Source organism: Rhinolophus hipposideros (genome assembly GCF_964194185.1).
Source record: "Rhinolophus hipposideros genome assembly, chromosome: 6".
NCBI classification, from domain to species: domain Eukaryota; kingdom Metazoa; phylum Chordata; class Mammalia; order Chiroptera; family Rhinolophidae; genus Rhinolophus; species Rhinolophus hipposideros.
Genome location: NC_138052.1, coordinates 93269505 through 93291499, shown reverse-complemented (window position 1 = coordinate 93291499; position 21995 = coordinate 93269505). Strand labels below are relative to the sequence as shown.

Genomic DNA, 21995 nt, shown 5'->3' with positions numbered 1-21995 from the left:
TAGTATAATGCTTAGTAAAAAGTTATGTCTGAGATTGTTTTTTGTTTTTTTTTTGTTTTTGACTTAGCTTATTCTTTGGAGCAACCACACTTTATCCTATCAAGTAAAAAATACCACTGCCCCATTATAAAAATGTTACATATTTATTTTAGAGAATTTGGAAAATTCAGAAAAGTGTAAAGAAAAGCATCGCAATTCCACAATCCACTCTTAACCACTTACATGGCATATTTCTCCTTACTCTTTTTTTACTGCATGTATGTGTGTATGTACGTGTATGTGCATGTATTTGCTCCTAAGTAAGTTGTACCTTTTGAACAACTACAGTTTCATACATTATTAATCCTGAGGTTATATTTGGACTCTTGCACATGACTGACAAACATTTTGGGCTCTTACACGGTACTTTGCTTCTAAAATCCACAGTGATGTTTTGGCGTCATTATCTTTTCTACAAATCAGTCTCATGTAAAATTATTTATATACTATATTATACATTTTAAAGGTATGGGCGTGAAACAAATGGAAATACTAGTTTCACTTGATATTAGTGATTAAAATGCCTTTGTATACATAAGAAAGTTGTAATCGAGATGGAACTCAGATTTATGGAATGATAAATCATTGTAGTTCACATAGTTTAAGCCAATAAATTATATGCTCAATTGTGAAGGAAAAGAATAGAATTTTAAAATGCATTTGGAATGGCTGAAAACAGGCCAAAGAGCAAAATGTAATTAGGGATTTTAGAGCTTTAATCCCTCTTCCTTTTCAATAATGTCTCATTTCAGTTTTCACAATTTCAACTTGTACATGTCTTCAAAAAACATTTCCCCACAAAAGTAGTACACAAAAGAGAGCGTAGTCACTTTTTTAACCTTTTATCATATATGTCATTTTCTGTGTCCTTAAAAATTGCTTAAAAACATGACTTTCAAAGTCTTTATGTTCAGTTGTATGGCTGTACCATAATTTAGTAATAAGTTTGTGTACATGCAGTCTATAGGTTTTCCCTGTTTTTTATGTAGATTAGTATAATTTTCAGGATATAGAAATTTAGAACTTTAGCCAAAAAGTTTTATCAGTTTGACTAAGAATGCAAATTAGAAGATATTTGCTCATCAGAATTTCATTTTGCCTTCTTAGACAGCTTGATATATTTGCTCGTGATAGCATCTCAGAACTGGAAGGTACCTTTTCATCAAACCCCAGACTAACTTTTGAAGCCCCAGTAGAAGTGTGCTCTACTAGCAGTTATCAGACCTCTGAGAAACTTTCATGATTTTTGGGAGTGAGAGGATTGGGATTAATTGGGAGAGAGCAATTAAAATTATATTTTTATTTTCATATCTGACTCCTGTGCTTACTTTTCCTAAGTAAAATGTTATTGTGGGTTTTGTTTCCAAAAAACAGTGGACTTGGTCTTATCATAGAGATAGTGATTCAAAAATGATAAGAGTAACAACATCTGCTACTACAACAGCACTGGTGGAGTATTTTAAGTTAAAAAATATTTTATATGTATTTCAATTGAGACTCAACAGAAGCTATGTGCTAAGTATGTATCTCCTGTTTAATAAATGTGGTAGGTTTCTTGCTCAGTTTAACTCAACTAGTATGTAGTGAGGACTTGATTCCCGAACTCTTGACTCTGAAGTCAGTGATTCTTTTCATTGTGCTAAACTGTTTTTACTGCACAAACTACTTGGACCGTATGATGAAGGCCTTAGACCAGGGGTGTCCAAACTTTTTTCAACTTTTTTTACCAAGGGCCATATGCGGTAAAATACACAAACAGCCGGGCCACTCACTCGAGGTGAAGTACTATTGCCTCACCTGGTTTATTTAAGTAAACTAAATATATTTTTGGAATTTGCTGCGGGCCAATAAAAAATGGATTGCGGGCCACAGTTGGCTCGCTGGCTGCAGTTTGGACACCCCTGCCTTAGAGGAAGGTATGAAGTACTTATAATTGAGAGTATTAACTCATCCAACTTAGAATTTAAGAGGCAGATTTTCCCTGGTAGAAGTTTTTATATAAGTTCATTCATTTTTGATCCATTCTGTTTTCTTCCAAACTTGGATTAAGCTTGTCTTCTTTACTTAGCTTTCTTCCTGTGACCTTACATGCCCTTCCCCCAAATCAAGGTTACTTATTTTTTAAAAAATCTCCCTGCCCCCCTTTCTTGCGCGTCTCCCCCCGTCCCCCACTCCGGTTCAACCATTATTTCTCAGTCTAGTTGTGTAGGACACAGCTCCCTAACCCCTGCTGGTATTACAAGGCTTGTGCTCCCTCTGGCTGAGGCAGTCTGTCCCAGTTGCCCTCCGGCTGCTCACGGCAGCCCAGCTCTGTTGTTCACAATCCTACTTCTAGAGGGTGCAGCTCACTGGCCCATGTGGGAATCGAACCAGTGAGCTCAGCCTTAGGAGCACTGTGCTCCAACCACCTGAGCCACCGGGCCGACCCTTACTTTTTTTTTAATAGAAGAGGTTTTGTTCATCCTTAAGATATGGGGATTATATTAGTTTTTCCTGATTATTCCCTCTTCTTTTTCACTCATCCTCATCTCTTGTCATAATTGAACTAGACATCTTACTCCTCTTCTATTATTTTTCTCTTTTCCTTTTTTCCATAATTTTTTGGGCTATAGCTGATCTGTTCCTCTCTTTTCTGTTCTCTTTTTCTTCTTTAGGAAATCACTCCCACTGCTTCTCTGTTGGCTTGCTCTCAGGGATACTTCCTAGCCTTTTCCACTTCTAGCACAGGTATTTGTAGGCTCTCCCTCCCTCTTGGCCATGCAGTAGCATTTTCATTATATCATGTGCTTTTTCTTGTTTTCAAATGGCAATGGTGGGATTGAATTCAGTTTTATAGCAACTTTGGTTAAGATTGCTGTAGTGATAGTTTCTTTGATGTTGTTTTCGTTATAAAAACACAGCATGTTAACAATAGAAAGTTGAGAAGCGTCAGGAAAATTAACAGATTTTATCAAGTTAAATTTCGTAAGTGGGTTTATAGGACCTTAGGGTATGAATATTCTGGTGTAACAAATTACGAAATTGTCTTTCAGAAAGATCAAACTGATTTATTTATTTATTTATGAATGATTGGACCAATTTATACTCTAATACTTTGTGAGAGCACCAATTTTTCCATATCCTAATTAAGATAGCATACCAAAAAAATAAAAATTTGTGGAGAAAAATGATTCTTTTGGTTAAAGTTATCATTTCCTTGGTTACTATAGAGTTGAATATCTTCCCACATTTTGGCCATTTTTACTTATATTGTGAGTTGTCTGTTACTGTCTTTTGTCTGTTTTAATTAGGAGATGCTTATTCTTTTGTTGGAGCCCTTCATGGGATGGGTATCAACCTAATGACACAAGCAAATATTTTTGCAAATCTTATTACCTGTTATGGTTTGTCTTAATTTATGGATATGTTAAAAATTAGATAATCATGTTTATCAGCTCTTTGTTTCGTTTCTTCCTTTGCCTTCTCCATCCTAAGAATAAAATTTTCTTCTCATTTCTGTCATGGTTCTATTTTTATGTTTTACTGTAATCTGTCAAGTTTTTTAATGGTGTGAGGCAATGCTTGAATCCAATCTAACCCACATCTCCACCCCCACTGAAAAATTTGTCAGCAATTTTTAATAACTATTACTGCATAAAAACTCAGTATGAGATCTGTAAGTTATAGCTTTTTGTTAACATTGTCACAGCAGAGATATTTTTATTTACAGCCAGCATTTATTATACAGAAAGAAAAAGATTTATATTTTGCTTCAAAAACTATTTCAAAAGGATGGGATACAAAAAAAAAAAGCACAAAAAATGTTTTTCAGAGATGTCTGTGTTAGCATTTTGATTTTTATCTCTTTAAAATACAATTTAGCGTGTAGCTGATTACTTTAAATACAGTTTTGGATCCTGCTTTTAAAAAAAAATCAGCATCCTAACATTTTCTCATGTCATAATTGTTTATAAATAGTCACATTTCCTGAGTATACATATTTTCCATGATTTTCAGTTTTTGGATAGTTAAATGGTTGCAATGGGGAAAGTTTTTACTTATATTAAATGCTTGCATTTTAGGTATCTCTTAAGGATAGGTCCCCGGAAATGAAATTTCTTTCATTAAAGGGAGTTTTCTGTGGTTAACTTGTTTCAAGTAAATTTTTTTCCTTCAATTTACTTAACACGATTTGGAAAAAGAGTGTTTTTCTCATTATTTTGTTTGTATTATCTCCATTTTGCATTTTCCTGCTAATTTGAAAAGGAAAAATTGCATTAATCTTTATTGGTGTGTCTATAGTAATGAGGTTAAACATTAGAAAAAAATAAGCTTAAGGGGTGAGATCTGAGGAGGATACTTTTTTGCAAATGTTAATCTTTTGTGCCAGTATACAGGTGAACTGACCTTCTAATCTGTTCAGCACATAGTAGCCCCTCTTACAGCAGTAACCCTCTTTGTGGAATGATTTCCCTCAGTTCTTTACTCATGCATTTCGAATGGTAGTTAATTTTTTCCAATGTGATTTTACTCTGTTCCTGGCTACTTATTGCCTAGTCTTTTGCCAGAGCTGGCAGAATCTGCAGTCTTCCATGTTTCTGAGCTCGGTGATTGGACTCAGGTGGTCACATGATCCAAAGTGGGAAAAACTGGAAGCTTTCCCAGTAGCAAAGGGAAGTTGTGAATCTTCCCCAACTGCATGTCTCTTGCCTAAGGAAGAAGATGGACAGACAGAAAAGCAAATATATTAGAGAGTGTGTGTATTAACGTTATAACAAGCTTCAGTTCCTTAATTTATTTGAGTGGTACTGACTCTTGCCTTCTCTAGACTTCATTATTTAGCTGTTTTGATTCTGGAGATATGCATGAATTATTTTAATAAAATTCTGCCTTAATGTAATACAAACTCAGTATAAAATTGTATTTATCCATTTGTAGAACACCATGCTTGTAAGCACTGTGCCAGGTGATAGTTATAAAGCTGAGAGTAGAATAGCTTTTGTCACAAGCAGTTCCAACTCAGTATGGAAAATGGGCATGTAGGGGATTATTAGAGTCAGGTAAGAAACATTTCTGGAGGATGACCTCGTTGATCTGGGCTCTGAAGGCTGAAGAAGCAGTTGCAAAGCAGATGGTACGTGTAGCTCTATTTGTCTCTACTTGAAACATGGAATCATTAGTTACTTCCAGAGTTTGGACTTTTTCTTCATTTTTCTATGTCACTTGGAACTTTGATCATAAGCAGTAGGTGTTCAACAAATACTTGGGTGGGGTAGAAATAAGGAGATTTATTTCCTTGGCATTTCTAAGCACAGAAATGTGACTTTTTTTGCTGAAATGGTCATGAAAAGACAATTAAAGTGAAGGAAAGTTGAACTAAGGCTTGGTTTAAATGGGCTGTGTATCCATTCTACAAATGGATAAATACAATTTTATACTGAGTTTGTATTACATTAAGGCAGAATTTTATTAAAATAATTCATGCATATCTCCAGAATCAAAACAGCTAAATAATGAAGTCTAGAGAAGTAATGACAGACAGCTCCTAAATATTCATATAACAGTGTGGCCACGAGGAAATGTGTCCATACATTGGATCAGCTGGAGGCTCTCTGCTCCATGTCTGAATGTTTAGGTAGTCAGGTAACATTACTTGTGACAAGATGATACGGTGAATTGCCCTCGTGCTCTCTAAGGCTTCCTCCAGAAGTGATTCATTTCCACCCACATTCCCTTGACCAGAGGAAGTTACATGGCTACATGTAACTTCCAAGTGGTTCAGCAGATACCATTCTACCATGTTTCTGGAAAGAGGAGAAATAGAATATTTGTAAACAGCATATTACAGCTACCACAGGCTATTTAAACATCATTTTTTAATTCTTACTGCCATATCTACAACAGTCCGTTTTTCCCTAAATTTTACTTAGTACAACATAGCCATAGATATGATGTGTTCTCTTTCACTTGCTTAACCAGTATGGTAGCCTTTTTTTATATTCCTTTTTTTGTGTGTTCTCTTTTTTTATCCTGACCTTTGCTCAAATGGAAGGTCAAGTGTCATCTTTTGGAGGAGAAGAATGTTAAGGGGAGACATGCTGTGATGTGAAAAGACCGTCATTGTTTTTTAGGACTAATCATTTTAAAAAACAATTTATTCTAGGGTTGGCCAGGTAATTTGGGTCTGGCTCCTTTCGTCAACGGGGAATCTTAGCTGCAGAACCATGTGTACATACACTCTTCTACTTTTAGCACTGCTTTGGTAATGAATGCTGAGAAGGCTAGCCTGTCCCATGAGGCCTTGCAGCTAGAGGGCAAGATTTATATAGTGTTGTGTTAAATAGTGGCATGGTTGCCTTGGTCTAAGGAGGAGCAGAGGTTACTTTTTTCTGGTTGGATGTTATGTACATTGGATTTTTAATAGTACCGTATTAAGTTCTTTATTGGACCAACAAAGTCATATTTTATGTCTTATAATTTTCTTTGCAGTATATATTTCTTACTTTAGTCATCAAGTGTGAAATTTTTTCCAAAAGTCACAGCATAAGTATGTCAGCTGCATAAATTATTTAATATCCTTAACTTATGATTTGCTGATTCTTACGTCCCTCAATATTGAGGGAATCTGATGTTCACACCACTTTTTACAAGTGTTCTCTCAGACTCAGAATGCTTTCCTAGAAGAACGTCAGTGTGACTTAAAAAATGAATGCATATACAAATGCTGCTTCAGTAATTGAACAGCGAGTTTTAGCATCACATATGGAAGGCTGTTTTCTTATGTAATACAGAAAGCAAAAGGAAGCAGGAGGACTCCTTTTTCAAAGATTAAAAGAAAGTGTGTTTTCTTCCATTTTTCTCATATATACCATCTCCAAAGCCTTAAGGCATTTATTTTTACCTGTTTGCAATTAGGGGCATAACTACCAGCATGGATAGGAAAAATGTACTAATCATAGATGCAGGCCTTTTGCTTTGACCACTGAACCCCTAGATCAGCTGTGGGATTTCAGATTTAGGCAGTTGGAGTGCTTGGACTCAATCTTACTTTTCCTGCCTAGGAGCTGTGTGATTTTGGGCAAGCCTCACTTTCTAAATATTTAAAATGGAAGCATATTCATGCTTTGGGTGTCTTTGAGGATTAAATTCGATAATGTATTTAAAGAATTGATACAATGCTTACCCCATAATCACACCTTGTAAAGTATTCTGTGGTCATCTCAGTTTTTAACCAGATATTTATAAAAGCCAATGTAGTTCATGAAATACTCAGTACTGCATCATTAATCTGTTGCTAATCACTAATTTACTTTTAACTTTCTTGGTGTTTGTACTCATCACCAAACTACTTTATTTGTGAAATGTGGGAGTGAAAGTAAATTGAGCTGTATAAAATTCCCATGGTTTTGATTACATTCAATCCCGCTGCCTTTTTACACAATAACGTATGCGTTGTAGTTCATTCACCCATTCTTAATATACCCATATCACTGAACATATACAACTTTTTTCCTTTTTTTTTTGGTGCAGCATGAACAGCAGAAGTTTATTAGTAAAAGAAAGTACACTCCCAGACGTGGAGCTGGCTGACCAGAGAGCGAACATATACAATTTTTGCTTTTGGCTAACTACTTCTAACCCTGTCAATTATTACAAACTGTTATTAAGGACAAAAATCTAGATCCTTTCACGAGGCGTTTAGGCCCTAACCTGCCCTTTCAACCATGTTTCCTAATGTACCTGTACTCAGGGATATTCTTACCATTTACCAGGTACCATTAGGGTTTCATAATTCCCTGTTTCTACCTTTGTCTATATTCCGCTTTTGACTGGAATGCTCCTTTCTTCAGTTTTTCATCCTTCAGGGTGTGGTTCAAATTCCATGTGGTCTATAAAGCCTGTATTTTCCTGCTAGAAGTTAATTTCTCCTTTTGATGGGAGAAATTAACCTGGTAGATCACTTCGTTTTATGAGACTCTGACCTCTTTGAGGACAGGGACTAGACTGTGTGTCATTCATATTTATATGCCCTGTCATGACTTGCTAATGTTTGAGTTGGCAAACCTGACATATCTGTTGAAATGAATAGCGTGGTACAGTCATGGTACAGTCGTTCTTGATGCTCGCACTCTATAATGTATATCATGTAATGCAATATCTTTAGTATGATGCTCCTTTAGTATCTTGAATTAAGAAATACATAAACTGCCGGCCCAAGCTGTTTAAAATCATCAACATAATGTATGAGAATTTTACAAAGGTAAAAATAAACAAGCAATTGTAAAACAGTTGATAACAAAATAACATTATCTCAGGGAAATTCTTGGGTACATTGACACAGATGACATTATATTCAGATGCTTGCATCTGTATTTCAGTTTATTGAGTGTGACAACCACAGCAACAGACTTAAATGCCATAAGCAGCATTTTCATTGTGGACTTTTTCAAAATGATGCATGACTGTTGGTAAAGCTATAAAAAACATACAATTTTTGTTGATTCCCAAGCATTGCTGGGAAATTTAACATAAAAATCATGTAAAACAAATCTGAGAAATTATAAGCCCATTTTTCACCTATGTCACAGCCAGATTTCAAGTTTTTTCATAAGGTCTCCATATATTACCAGCACTAAAGTAACAGTTTTTCATTGTGTCTGACTGTTCTGAGTATTGCATGAAATCTCCTACCTCTAGTTCACACCTGCTAAATGCTAATAACACTCTTGTTCCCCAACATATGTTTTCAAAATGCTCCCAAGAGGAGGAACCACTGATGTTTAAAAACATTGCTTTGAAAGATAAACAAGGAGTTCTTTAAACTACATAATCATTTGGGCTAGCATTTTGCCATAACTAAACATAGGGGCATTGGTCAGACTAATCAGCTTCAGTGTTGTGATCAAAATAGAAAAACAAAAAACAGTTCATTTTATAGAGAACATTTGTTTTTTGTTTAAAGTGGTTCAAATGAAATTGCTACCTTGATTATTGAAAATCGGGGACTTATTTATAACATGGATTCTATAGTGTTACAAGCAAAGCATTTAATTTTTGGAAGACAAAACTATAATGTAATAATTTTATGCTTTTTAAAATACAAACGCATAAAAATGTGTATATCTGTATATACATAAACTCGAAGATGTAAGTAAGCCCCAAATCATTTATATTTGGTAATATGTACATGTGTTTGAGTTGTGAATATGTCTGGCATAGAAATTAATTTTAAACCAAATTGAAGACCTGTAGTATAAAGAAGTAACTAGCTAGTGTAACCCACTTTGCTCATTTTGCCTAATATTAAGATAAGAATGTGTTCTTTGATACAAGGTTTTGGCCTCTTAGATATCTTCTGGACTAGAGATGGTTTTTAATACTTTGAACTACCAAGGATTTTACTAAACAACCTGTAAAAGTAAAAGTATTTAAAAGGGGCAGTCACTATGATTTGCGCAAAGGTGAACCATAGGCATTTGAGACTTGCTTTCAAGTTAGTCTTGAAAACTTACAACCCAGAGCTGCTTATAGTCTGTTCTTTTGCAACGTGTTTCTTTAATGTGAGTTGGCCCACATACATGTGGAAAATAGGAAAATGATTTCAATGTAACGTGAAAGTAGCATTGGTTCCCAGGCAGTTTTCCTTACATTGTTAATATAGGAACTGAAATGGGTATAGAGCTTTCAGTTGAAGAAGATTCGGTAATCTATGAAGATATGAAAAATGTGAAAATCTTGCAGAAATGATTTAAACAAATCATGTAGTTCAGGATAGCTAGTTCAGTGGTTTCCAGAACCACTACACTTTGCACTGTGTTAAACATTTTCAGGAAGCTCAAAACCATTTACTCCTGTTTTTATAAAGAAAGAAAATGTCAGAATGGAAAGTCTCCCCTTGAAGTGTTTTTTTAATTTTGTTGAAGCTGGTCTTCAAACCTTTTTAAAAGTTGACACTTACAGGAGAAAGTACAAAAAATAAGACTCCGAAGAGTGGACCAACTGTGATTATTGGTGCAAATGATAGTGGAGACTTAATCTTTTATTAAAATTGATGATGTTTTTGTTAGGACTCCCCTTAGAAAAATAATAGGTTTGAGCACTCAGTGTCCAGTCTTATTTTCACATGAGTTTATTTCAGGAACACCCTTACATGATAAAGAAGCTCCTGAATCACCTACACCCACACCCATCCACCCACCTGTCCTTGGGCTGTAATTTACTAAATGGGCTCATTCTGGTGCTGTCTAAGAGTTTGTCATGAATTTTACTGTGCTGTGTTTGCAAATTTGATACATATATATATATATATATATGTGTGTATATATATATAGTGAATATAAATTTTGATGGATCTTAAACAGTTATGCTTTTTAATAAAAACTGAATGTGGAGAATTAAGGTTCGATAAATGAGGGAGTTGGTAAAATAAACTAAAAGGCATCAGGGTTCATTTAGTGCTGAATACTGTGATATTCTAATTGGCTATTCTAGATCGGGTATTATTTTATGGAGGTTTATAGTAGTCTAAGCATTAATAATTTATAAATGGGTATAATAAAATAGAGCTCCACTTTGGGACACTCCATGTTGTTACTTTAAGTCTCATCTGGTTGCCTATTTTTCTTGTGGTAAGCCAAGGGTTGGAAAACTATGACCCAAGGGACAGATTCAGCCTACTGCCTGTTCTTGTAAATAAAAGTTTGATTGGATCATAGCCATGCAAATTTATTTATATAGTTTGTACTTGTTTTTTGACACATGATATTGCCCACACAGCTGAAAGTACTTACTACCTTTTACAGAAAATGTATTAAGACCATGCTAAACAACAGGCAGAAGGAGAGTAATGATCAGTATTTTAAAAATGTATTTTTAACCAGTCCTCCATGAGAATATGACACTTAAAATAATTTCAGGAAAGGTATAATCAGATCACTGGGCATTATTGGACTTAAGCCACTTTTGTGAACCTCAATTTCTAAGATGATTGGATAGTTACTTTTTTTGGTAAATTCTTTAGTTCATTGAAGGTGTTGGGAAGGCCATGAAAAAAATTCAGGAGTAGTTTTGGATGGATGTAAAGTTAGATGTATTTTAAGGACAGAGAACAATTTATTTGGGTTAAAAAGAGAGGAGGACTGCTATCTCTACAGTGGAACTGTTAGGTTGATGCCAATCAATTTCTGTTGACAAAAGAAAATGAATATTAATTATTACTGAGATTTATTGGGGCTATATTATGACTTTTTTTAGGATTGACATTTGAATATTTAACTGAACATTATCACAAAGTTGCCTAGCTTTGAATGGATAAAGTTGTTTTAAGTATGATTTTTAAAATTAGAATCACTATATTAAGGATTATTTTAAATTTTATAATTGAAGCAGAAATTGTGATTCCATGAAAAATTGATCTAGAGCAAACTTTATGAAATTAAGGCTGTCGAGAACCTGAATGACATAATTTACAAACACCGTTTTACGGATATAACCGTACTTTGCCGTGTAATGTGCTCCCATGTGTAATGTGCATCCATGTTTTGGGCCCAAGCTTTCAAGGAAAAAAATCTTTCATTTTAAATTTTTTAAAACTTTTATTTATGAAAGTGTGTTTTTCCAGGACCCATCAGCTCCAAGTCAAGTAGTTGTTTTTACTCTAGTTGTGGAGGGCGCGGCTCACAGTGGCCCCTGTGGGGATCCAACTGGCAGCCGTGTTAAGAGCATCGCGCTCTAACCAACTGAGCTAACCGGCCGCCCCCATTTTAATTTAATTCAAATTTTTGTTTGTTTATATTTAGGTACTTGTTTTTTGTACTATAAAGGAATTTTAGCATTTAATTTTTAATGTATTGTGGTACAAGAAATTGTATGGAACAAATAATTACAAAACACAAGAACAGATAAAAGGTATAAGAAATTCTATGTACTGGTAACAAATGTACAGTATTTACACATCATAGAAGGCCAAGAACTCTTTGTTGTTGCAAGTTCTTCATAAGTGCAACAAAACCAATTATCGTATTCCAAGGTAGTATTTTGCACGAGGATATCGTTATTGATTTCCAGAGTTACATTTTTAACTCATAAGCGTATGTAAAAGAATTAAAAACATTTTTATAGATACGGAATTAGTACCACCCATGTATAATGCACATTCTTATTTTTCCCCTCACAAATTTGGTCAAAAAAGTGCACATTATACATCGCAAAATATGGTAAATTGTATACCCTGAAAACGGAACATTATACCTTTTAAAATAACTATGAAATGATTTAAAATTTTTTCTCAGTCTTATTTCTTCAAACACAGGGGTAGAACTTAGGTATGTTTACTAGACATGTATTATAAACAAAAACAAGTCCTAGAAGTTAAATCTCTTTCCTGAGAAACTCATGTGATAACAGCAAAATTTTAGTCTGTAGTGGAAGACTAGGAAAAATAAAAATGAAATAACAGTGTATACAAATCTTACAAGATTCCATTTGGCTACACCCAGAGAAGATACATACCGTGAAGAAAAACATATTCAGTACTAAAGTGAAGACTGAGGCACTTGAAAGACTAACCAAGAGTTTTTTAGTAGTTGATCTGTTTTTGTAAGTCTTTAGAAAGTGATTCTGTTGTAGATTACATCCTTAGAAATAAAAATGATATTACAGATGCAAGAAATATTTTTTTTCATTGAGAAGCTAGTTTCATATCTTCTTTCAAGAATCCAGTATTGAATTCTGGAAAAATGGAAGAAAAAATAAAGATACTGAGACAAGAAACCTTAGATCATCTTTTTAAAGAGATGTGGAACTTGTATGATATATTAAGAACTGTATGGCATCCTTACAGATTCAATTAGAATTTTTGTGTGAGGTTTATAGCGACTTATTTCTAAGTTACTTTGAGATGGTGTTCAGAATGAAAACCTTAATTTTTTTTTAAACAGTAATCAGCTTTGGTATTAATGAAACTTGCTTATTCTCATTAGAATATGCTTTTATGACATTTTCATGATTTACATGGATGTAGGCTGTGAATTATATAAATTGCATCTGCTAATAATATTAATGTCTCACTTCTGTTAACACCAGCCTTTCTGGGTACATATCAGTCAGTGCATGCTTCCTTTGCTTATGTAAATCTCATGTCCCTCAAACTTGCTCTTAGAACAGTGCTAACATAAGGATTTGATTTATTATAAATATAACCCAGCCATGTATTAATGATGGAATCTTCTGAATGTGTTTAGAATATTTTGTTGTAAATTCTTTATCTCTCTCTCTCTAGGACTTGGGTTTTCGTGTACTTTATTGATTAGTGCTTTAAATTCTTAGCAAATACCACTATTGATTTCATGTTAAGCTTATTCACTATTTAGTGCTTTAATGATTTTTCTGTGTAAAATCAGTTTGAGAATTGATTTCATTTGCCTCTGCATTTACTGTGCTAACCTGAATTACAATGTACAGATTGGGCGTCAGTATCATTGTAGGGATCACAAATTGCAATTTCTGTAAACTTTAAGCTATAATAGTCACATTGTCTATTAAAAATAGTTTTTAGATCTAAAGTCCAGATTTGTGTTTTGCAAAAATTGAACATATTTGAATGTCTACAGTAAAATCACTGAAAAATTTATTATTGCTTAAGCAACTATTAGGTTGGTGCAAAAGTGATTGCAATTTAAAAGGTTAATAATTGAAAAAAACCACAATTACTTTTGCACCAACCTAATAATAATGTTGCTATGCAATTATGACAACTGGTAACAAAAAAATGTTAACCTCCCTCGGTATTGAGGGAGTTGGTTCTTAGAGGCAGTTTGTTTTGCCAGATTATTTGACAGAATAATAATTACAGAAATGTTTGGGAAAAGGGTAGGGTCAATAATGAATTGGGAGGCTTTTTTTCAAAATGAAAAAATATTTCACTTTCAGTATTGTATTTGCATCTCACTTTCCTGATAGATTTCTGTTTTGATTTTCTGCTGACAGGTCACATTTAGGGCAGGCAAAACATAAGGGATATAGCCCTCCTGAGAGTAGAAAATCTAATTCTAAGGCACCCAAAGTGCAGTCTAATACTACTGAACTGTCAAGGGGACACCTTTCTAAAAGGTAAATCTTCACATTGCTTATTTTCAAGGCAGAATTATTTGCATATGAATCATTGCATATTAAAACTGACCAGGTTAACCCAGTCTTATGATGTGTGTTTTCATTATTCTGTGTAACTTTTTGCATTAATAGTTCATCAGCTGTGCAGTGATGTTGGTGTAACATGCCCTAGACTTTTTTTTCTCTTTTTTTTTTTTTTGTGCTTAGAGAGCTGTGAGGTTCCCCTTTTGCTTAACAAACCATTGCAGGCATCCAAAGTGCCATTTTACTTTCTTTTTTTGTTTGTTTAGTTTTTAGTTTTTAATTGTCAGAGCAAGAGGTCAGTGATTTCTTAAGATCTAATTGGTAGGAGTCTTTGGAAAGGAATGTAACTGTAAAGATTTAATGATAATACAATACAAAAATTTCTAACCCTCATTTTGAAAGCAATTTAATGCTTGTTTGTTTTAAGCTTGAACAAAGTTGTTTGTAAATAGAGCATCAGCGTTTTAGTTTCAACTGGTTCTGAACTACTAAGTATTCTTTTTCTTGTAATCTTAGTTCTTATTTTGTTATTAGCAGTGTTAGTGTCAGTAATCTTTGGGCTAAAGAATTAACCTGATCTTGTAATATTTTACCGTCCAGAGTCACACCTGCTTTTTTGGCCCCCTACTTTGAACCATTTGAAAAGCTATGTTTATTTAGTACTGGACTTATCAGGGAAACTTGTACTTTATTTTTTTTTAAAGCACTTTCACAGATTTGAGAAGTTAAATAAGTATCATATGACAGTTTCAATGATGGCAGGCTGGTATTGACTCTCTTTTTATCTAACCTCTTAGAAGCTGCAGTTCATCATCTGCTGTCATAGCTCCACAACCAGAGGATCCAGACAGAGCCAATACTTCAGAAAGGCAGAAAACGGGGCAGGTGCCTAAGAAAGACAATTCTCGAGGAGTGAAACGCAGTGCTAGTCCAGACTACAACAGGACCAATTCTCCTAGCTCTGCAAAAAAACCCAAAGCACTTCAGCATACTGAATCTCCCTCGGAAACAAGTAAACCACACAATAAGTCAAAGAAGAGACATTTAGACCAGGAGCAACAACTGAAATCTGCACAATTGCCATCAACAAGCAAGGCTCATACCAGAAAGAGTGGGGCCACTGGTAGTTCACGGAGTCAGAAAAGAAAGAGGACAGAGAGTTCTTGTATAAAGAGTGGTTCTGTGTCTGAATCAACGGGTGCTGAAGAGAGATCTGCAAAACCTACCAAGCTGGCTTCAAAATCAGCCACCTCGGCCAAAGCTGGGTGTAGCGCCATCACCGACTCTTCTTCTGCTGCCTCTACTTCCTCCTCGTCTTCTGCTGTAGCCTCGGCCTCCTCCACTGTTCCACCAGGTGCCAGGGTGAAACAAGGGAAAGACCAGAACAAAGCCAGGCGTTCCCGTTCAGCCTCCAGCCCCAGCCCCAGAAGAAGTAGCAGGGAAAAGGAACAGAGTAAAACTGGTGGCTCTTCAAAATTTGATTGGGCTGCGCGTTTCAGCCCTAAAGTTAGCCTTCCTAAAACAAAACTGTCTCTTCCAGGGTCTTCTAAGTCAGAGACATCAAAACCTGGACCTTCTGGATTACAGGCCAAATTAGCAAGTAAGTTTATGGAAAGATCATTTTTTTCCTTTAAATTAGTTTCTGTTGGTTTGTCAGAAGTGATCGTGTTCAAGGTAGTCAGACCTCCTCCGCCCTCCCCTCAGTCTGGGGCAGCCTGACATTTATTAATTTATCTATGTCTATGTAACAGCACATAATTGATACCACATTTAGTTTTATGGAGACAGATAAGGAATGCTATCTTATTAATAAACCACCACGTTTTAGTATGTGTTTTTCTTTGTTGTTGCATCATATGCTAATTATTTTCTAATATCAGGGTTGGACCTCAAGTTGGATTTTCTTCTATAACCAGATACAAAATTATTCTAGTTATGAGTTGCTCTTTACCAAGGTTAGAGATCAAATGTTCTTTTTGTTATTATACATTCTTGATGTATGGAAACACTGAGCTAAGTTATTAGAATCAATGTACTTTAGTATAATTAAACCTTATTCACATGTAATATTTTACGGACTTGAAGGAGTTCACCCTGAAGATGAATACCTCTTATGTTCCATGCACTGGGGCTGTGGGTCCTAGGTAAATGGGAAAGAATATTGTCCTCTTGAAGCTTGTAGTGGAGTAGAAAGAACTAACGTTTGAGATTAGTACATTCACGTAAAGAATTAAACCAGGTGGGAGAAAAGGGGTCTCGAGGCACATTCTTCCTCTCTTTTTTCCAAAAGACTTCTTTGGGAAGCTAGGTGTTCATTTCATTAGAACCGATGAACCTTTTCAATTTTGCAGTTGCTGTGATGCTGAAGTGTTTCTTTTTTCTGTATTGAGAAACCTAAACACAAATTTTTAGGCATTTCGTTTCTATAATATTTAACCAGAAGTTTGATTTTGACCGTCTTTTCTGCTTTTGAGCCCTCATTGAAAATTTCAGATTCACATTTTGATAGAACTACAACTTTTTCTTGGTTTAGCAGATTTTATATAGTGTCTACTACTTTTCTCGGAGTTTAGCGAATATTGAATCAGTCTAACCTAATACTGAATTAGAGCTAATTGTTATCTGTTTAGGTTTTATTTAAAAAACTTTATTTAAGTGTGTTTTTCCAGGACCCATCAGCTCCAAGGCAAGTAGTTGTCTCAATCTAGTTGTGGAGGGCGCAGCTCACAGTGGCCCATGTGACGGACGAACCAGCAACCTTGTTGTTAAGAGGCCCACGCTCTAACCAACTGAGCTAACTGGCCTCCCCAGCTCTGTTTAGTTTAACCCTGCAATCTATAACTACTTTCAGTCGATTCAGTATTAACTAAACTTTGACAAGAATACTAGTAGACACTAAATAAAATCTTATGTATAACCTATATCATGGAGTTATTGTGAAGGTAATGTCTTTTAGATTATAGAATTTTGTTCTATTTGGTTTTTTATATATGTAGTATAAAATCTTTTCAATTTGAAGATACCGTTACTAGTTTTAAGATTTTAGTGTCTTGAAGTCAAAAGAAAATAAAAGGCTTGTTTAAAAAGGTATATAGCCAACTTAAATATTGGTCCTGCCAAGGTTTTCTTGACAATTGGAGTTACCTGTCTGCACTTTTATTCCTCTTACTGTTCTTGCTTCTAAGTGAAGTGGAAGCATGTATGAGTGTGTGCGTGTGCGTGTCCATTGTCTGTAGTAACTGTGTGAACTCCACAGGCAACAGGCCAGGTTTAGTTTGCAGCGTGTTTCATGGGATTCCCTCCTCGCCTTTCTGCCTTCTGCTCTGAGTCATTTGAAGAGCTCATTTTTTCCAGCTCTATTTCTAGGAGAGTCCAGGACCAGGTTGATAGCAGATTGTTCTTGAGTGTCACGTTCTCAGCTCTTCTCAGAGAAGAGCTTTCTATTTTTAGAGAGAACTCTCTTAACATGATTTTTAAAAGAAAGCCGGAACCTACCAGCAGACAGTGGGTTTTCCTTGGTTGTGAAGTTGCCCTCAATCGGGAACTACTGGGAGTTTTGATGTTTCCTTGTGCCATAATTAAACCAGTCTAAATATTCTATCATACTCCGCATGTGGTCCCAAACTGATTTAGTTTAAAGTCTGTGTGTGTTCTATGGTGGCTAATAACCGCTTTTCCGTTTTCACTGCCATGGTCCTAGTTAGTTCTAAGCTCTCATTATAGTCTAAGCTGTTGAAATACGAGAAGGGAACCAGTATTTGTTTAGCATCTTATAAGTGCCAGGCATTTTACATATGCAGTCAAGTTTAATTTTCAAAAAAAAAAAAAATTGTGCTTGATGATAGTTATTAAGGAAATTTATTCCAAGGAGGTGAAATAACTTGTCTGAGTAACATCTCATAAGTGGCAGAGTTAGGATTCAAACATGGTAGAATGTGTGACTTTGAAGCCATTGCTTTCTTTGCTGTGCCACTTATTTTTCACCTATGTTAGTTCACTGTATTCCTGTTGTAATATCTTTGGATCTCCTCTGGGATGTTAAGATCCCATAGGAGACAAGGTTGTATATGACTCTTCTTTACTCATATTGATCGATTCATCCTTAGGAATGAATACTCTGTGAACCAGGGATTCATATCATCCCATTCATTACATTCTTTTCAAATACGTGAAAAGCATTTCAAAACAATAATAAGAGGTATTTAACGTGCCTGACAACTTGTAAATACAGGGATCATCTCATTTACTCCTCAATAGACCTGTGTGGCAGATACTGCTGGTCCTACTTTTCAGGTAAGGAAGCTCAGGGTCAGTCGTCAAATGACCTGTCCAAGGTCACAGAACTAAAAAGTAATAGAGCTAAGAGTCAAACCCAGGCCATTTGATTCAGAAATCACTTGCGAGAATAGAACTCAAAGGAATTGAGTAGGCTGGGGAGCTAAATATAGGACGGCTTCCTGAAGTCCAAAGGGCAAGGTGAATTTTAGGCATGATTAAGTATATCACTTCAGGAAAGAGTTCATGTGACAAGCAGTAGTGCAAGAGAATCGGCAGTACTTCCTAATTTTACATAAGAATATAGGTGCAAAATGAGGTATTGTGGGGGACTCCGGGTTTCAAGTAATGGTGTTTTGGGGAGAGAGAACTCAACTATAGAGCTAAGAAAACTGGATTTGAATCCTATTTCTGCCATTTTATCAGTTGGTGACTATTGGAAAGTTTGTAATCTTTTCATTATAAAATGGTCATAATAGTTATTTGAAGAATAAATAAATATATGAGGAGGTTTAGCATAGTGCTTAGTAAAGGGATGCATTACTAAATTTAGGGCGCACAACTGAAGGGTGAGTATTTTAAGACAGAAAACATTCAGAGCAGTGTTACCAGTTTAAAGAGTAGCTATCCTTAGATTTGGAAGACCCTGATTTAAAGTTGTGTTATTTCCTGATAGTTTTGTGCGGTTGGGCAAATCGTTAGCAACCGAATCCCTAATCTTTCTTGCAGAATGTTAATACTCATTCCGTTGAAGCATTAATAAAAGAATGAATATATGTGAAAACAGCTTTGTAAAATTAAAGTACTATATAAACATTATGGTGTATTGAGACTTGTTCCCGTACATTTGAAGGGTTTTTGTATGCATCATGAATTGTTTTATATATATATTAACATTAACCCAGAGGGCAGAACTAGATTCAGTGGATAGAAGTTGAGAGGCAGATTTCTGATTAGTATATCTCAGGGAAACAAAATCCGTAAAGTATCTAAAAAATGGAGAACGCTTTGTGAGATAGAAAGCGTGCCAAATTAGGTAAATGATTTGTTTTCTTCAAATTTTAAGAATCTCTGAACCTGTTAATTAGAATGTGATGTTTCCTCAGGTAAAGGCTCGTTCTAAGGTACGCTTGGTCAGTAAAGCTTCACGGTCAAGCAAATTTTTTCCAAATTATTTTCCAGGAAGATTCGGTATATGTAGGAACATGTGGAAAGCTGTGAGAAATCTGATGCTGACTTCTGCATAACTCAGTATTTTATAAATTTATTTGAGCACCTCTTACCTTGGTTAGGTAGCAGTGGTCCCTGGAGCTCACTTGGGGAAATGATAGGACATTTAGTTAGAACACTTAAGCAAGAAGACCTTTTCTGGTGTGCTTCGGCAACTGTTCTAATGGAGGAGGAACAAATTCCTGGTGAGGAACTGGGGCTGGCAGTAAAAGTAGTGCAACAGTTACTTTTTTGATGGCCTTCCTGAAGCTTTGTGGCTTGCCAGCTGCAGCTTATCAGAATAGCTCTAGGACAAAGGTCACCTTGTACCAATTGGCAGAATTCTCGAGAGTACCCCAGAAAGGATAGTGTTATATGACAATGTTTAATATGCATTAGGAAATTATTCTTGCTGTGAGTTGTTTAACCTAAGTACACAGACATTCTTATATAGCATAAATGTAAAACCAGTGGGGAAATGTAATACAAATGATTTAAAAAATATTTTTGTAATATTTTAAATATAATATTTAAAGATACTTTTATAATTCATTTGGCTTTAAAATATATTTTACTAATCTACATTTTTAAATTAAGCATGTTTTGAAATAATTCGACTATTTCAAAGTAAAAGTATGTACTGTCTGAATAGTAGAAGGTTATGGATGACATAGAAAATGTAAGAAGCAGTTTGTGACCAAAATCGGGGTAATAATGGAACTCATTTATAGAAAAATTTACAGGTATATTTCCAGTCTGATGTGTCTATTTGTAGATCTAGTTTCTTCATTATTTAAAGTGGATATTGTGTGCACATTATTAATAACATAGCAGTAGTTGCCACTTACTTCCAGCTTTTGTTTCAAATTCTTCTGGTGACTTCCATGCAGCCTGTGGCCATTATTAGAATTAGACAAGAATCAGGCAGATGCTGAGTTCTAGAAAGGTAATTCTGCTTAGATTAGGACTCTCTTTCCACCATTCTTTGCACTTCTTGCGTGGAGGGAGGAACTAAGAATGAGTCGAATAGGAGAAAAGAACTTGGTGAAACTCTTGGTTTCACATTGTTGGATCTTGTCGGGTCATCCTTACTGAGTTTATAAAATTGAATTATCTTTTAGCTTTGTGAGGTGTTGGGTGAGGAGTTTAAAGAGAAGAGGATTGAGCATTAAAAATTTTCTATAAGGCAGCTGTTAAAATAATTTAAACTTAAAACATTAATAGTTCTAATATGTAACTGCTTTGAAAGATTACCAACAGTGATTCCTAACATAGTTGTGGCTTTAAAAAAATGTTAAATTTTAAAAAGTGAGTTGCCGAATTTTAAGAAAAGGTTAAATGGAAACAGGTATCACTGGCTTCTTGAAAGCTTTGTTTTACATTGTGAAATTTAAACAACCATGGTGTGTATTTTTGTATGCCAGGTTAGAATAAGAGTTAATTTAGTCAAATTGCATTTTACTAAACTTTACCTGTAAGTTAGGGAAAACTGCAAACTGCTCTTTTATATTTGAACTTCTGTAATATTTTTGGCACTTGATTATAATATATTATTTTAAAAAGGATAATCCAGAAAATACCAAAACATGTAAAGAAGAAAAATATAAAGTAAGTTCATTCCATCACTGAGGACTACCTCTTTCCTTGTGTGTATATCCTGCTAAAAAGTTTTCCTTATATTTATCGATGCTTAAATGCAGGTTAAAGTCAAGTTGTTTGAGATTTATTATTAAAAGCAGTCTTCTTACCACATTGCCTGCCTCCTCCAGAGCTGATTATTTTGGTATTTATTTTAGCGTCTCTCAATTGTGTGCTCAGTTGTCTACTTGTTGATTTTTTTCAGTGTGAATACTGTTGCATGCCCTTATGGAAGGTTTACACCACCTCTTCACCCACCAAACTCATACTGTACATACTTCTCATTTTCCTGGTCATGATCAAAGCTCAGTGTTTTTATGGTTACAAATGCTGTTTACAGTCATGTAGGAGCTTTTCCTTTCTTACACATTTTCCACCCTGAATTTAACATTTTGTAGTTGTTTGCTTACTCTTCTGTGAACCCATCACTCAACTCCAGACTCTACTAATTGTCTGAATCTCAGAATCTTTTCTCAAGCTGTTCACATGCATCTGTTTTCAGTTTTCTGAAGAAAAGAGGACTTTGGGCGGCTGCTCTTTTATGGCTGGTTACACTGCGTTTAGCCTGTTGATTTTCTTCAGTCTTTCCTATTTTCTGATTCCGTATCATTCTAGGTTTAGTAGTATTTTGATGGAACATATCTTCTACTTGCTATCTAAGAAAAAGTGCTTGAGATTCTAAAATGCTTTTTAATTGTTTTTAGATTTTGAATGTCTGAAAA

At 35.0% G+C, this 21995-nt stretch overlaps 1 protein-coding gene across 37 annotated transcripts in view; it reads left to right on the top strand.

Moving 5' to 3' along the window:
- TRIP12 (thyroid hormone receptor interactor 12) overlaps positions 1 to 21995 on the top strand; it is a 137037-nt gene that overhangs the window by 38218 nt on the left and 76824 nt on the right. For 14 of the 37 annotated variants that reach the window (XM_081051222.1, XM_081051217.1, XM_081051250.1 and 11 more), the window contains exons 3-4: positions 14005 to 14127; positions 14949 to 15751. In XM_081051222.1, the coding sequence (XP_080907348.1) occupies positions 14005 to 14127; positions 14949 to 15751 (926 nt within the window). The remainder of the gene's footprint in view (positions 1 to 14004; positions 14128 to 14948; positions 15752 to 21995) is intronic. The other 23 variants (XM_081051228.1, XM_081051231.1, XM_081051240.1 and 20 more) reach the window with 5 other exon arrangements.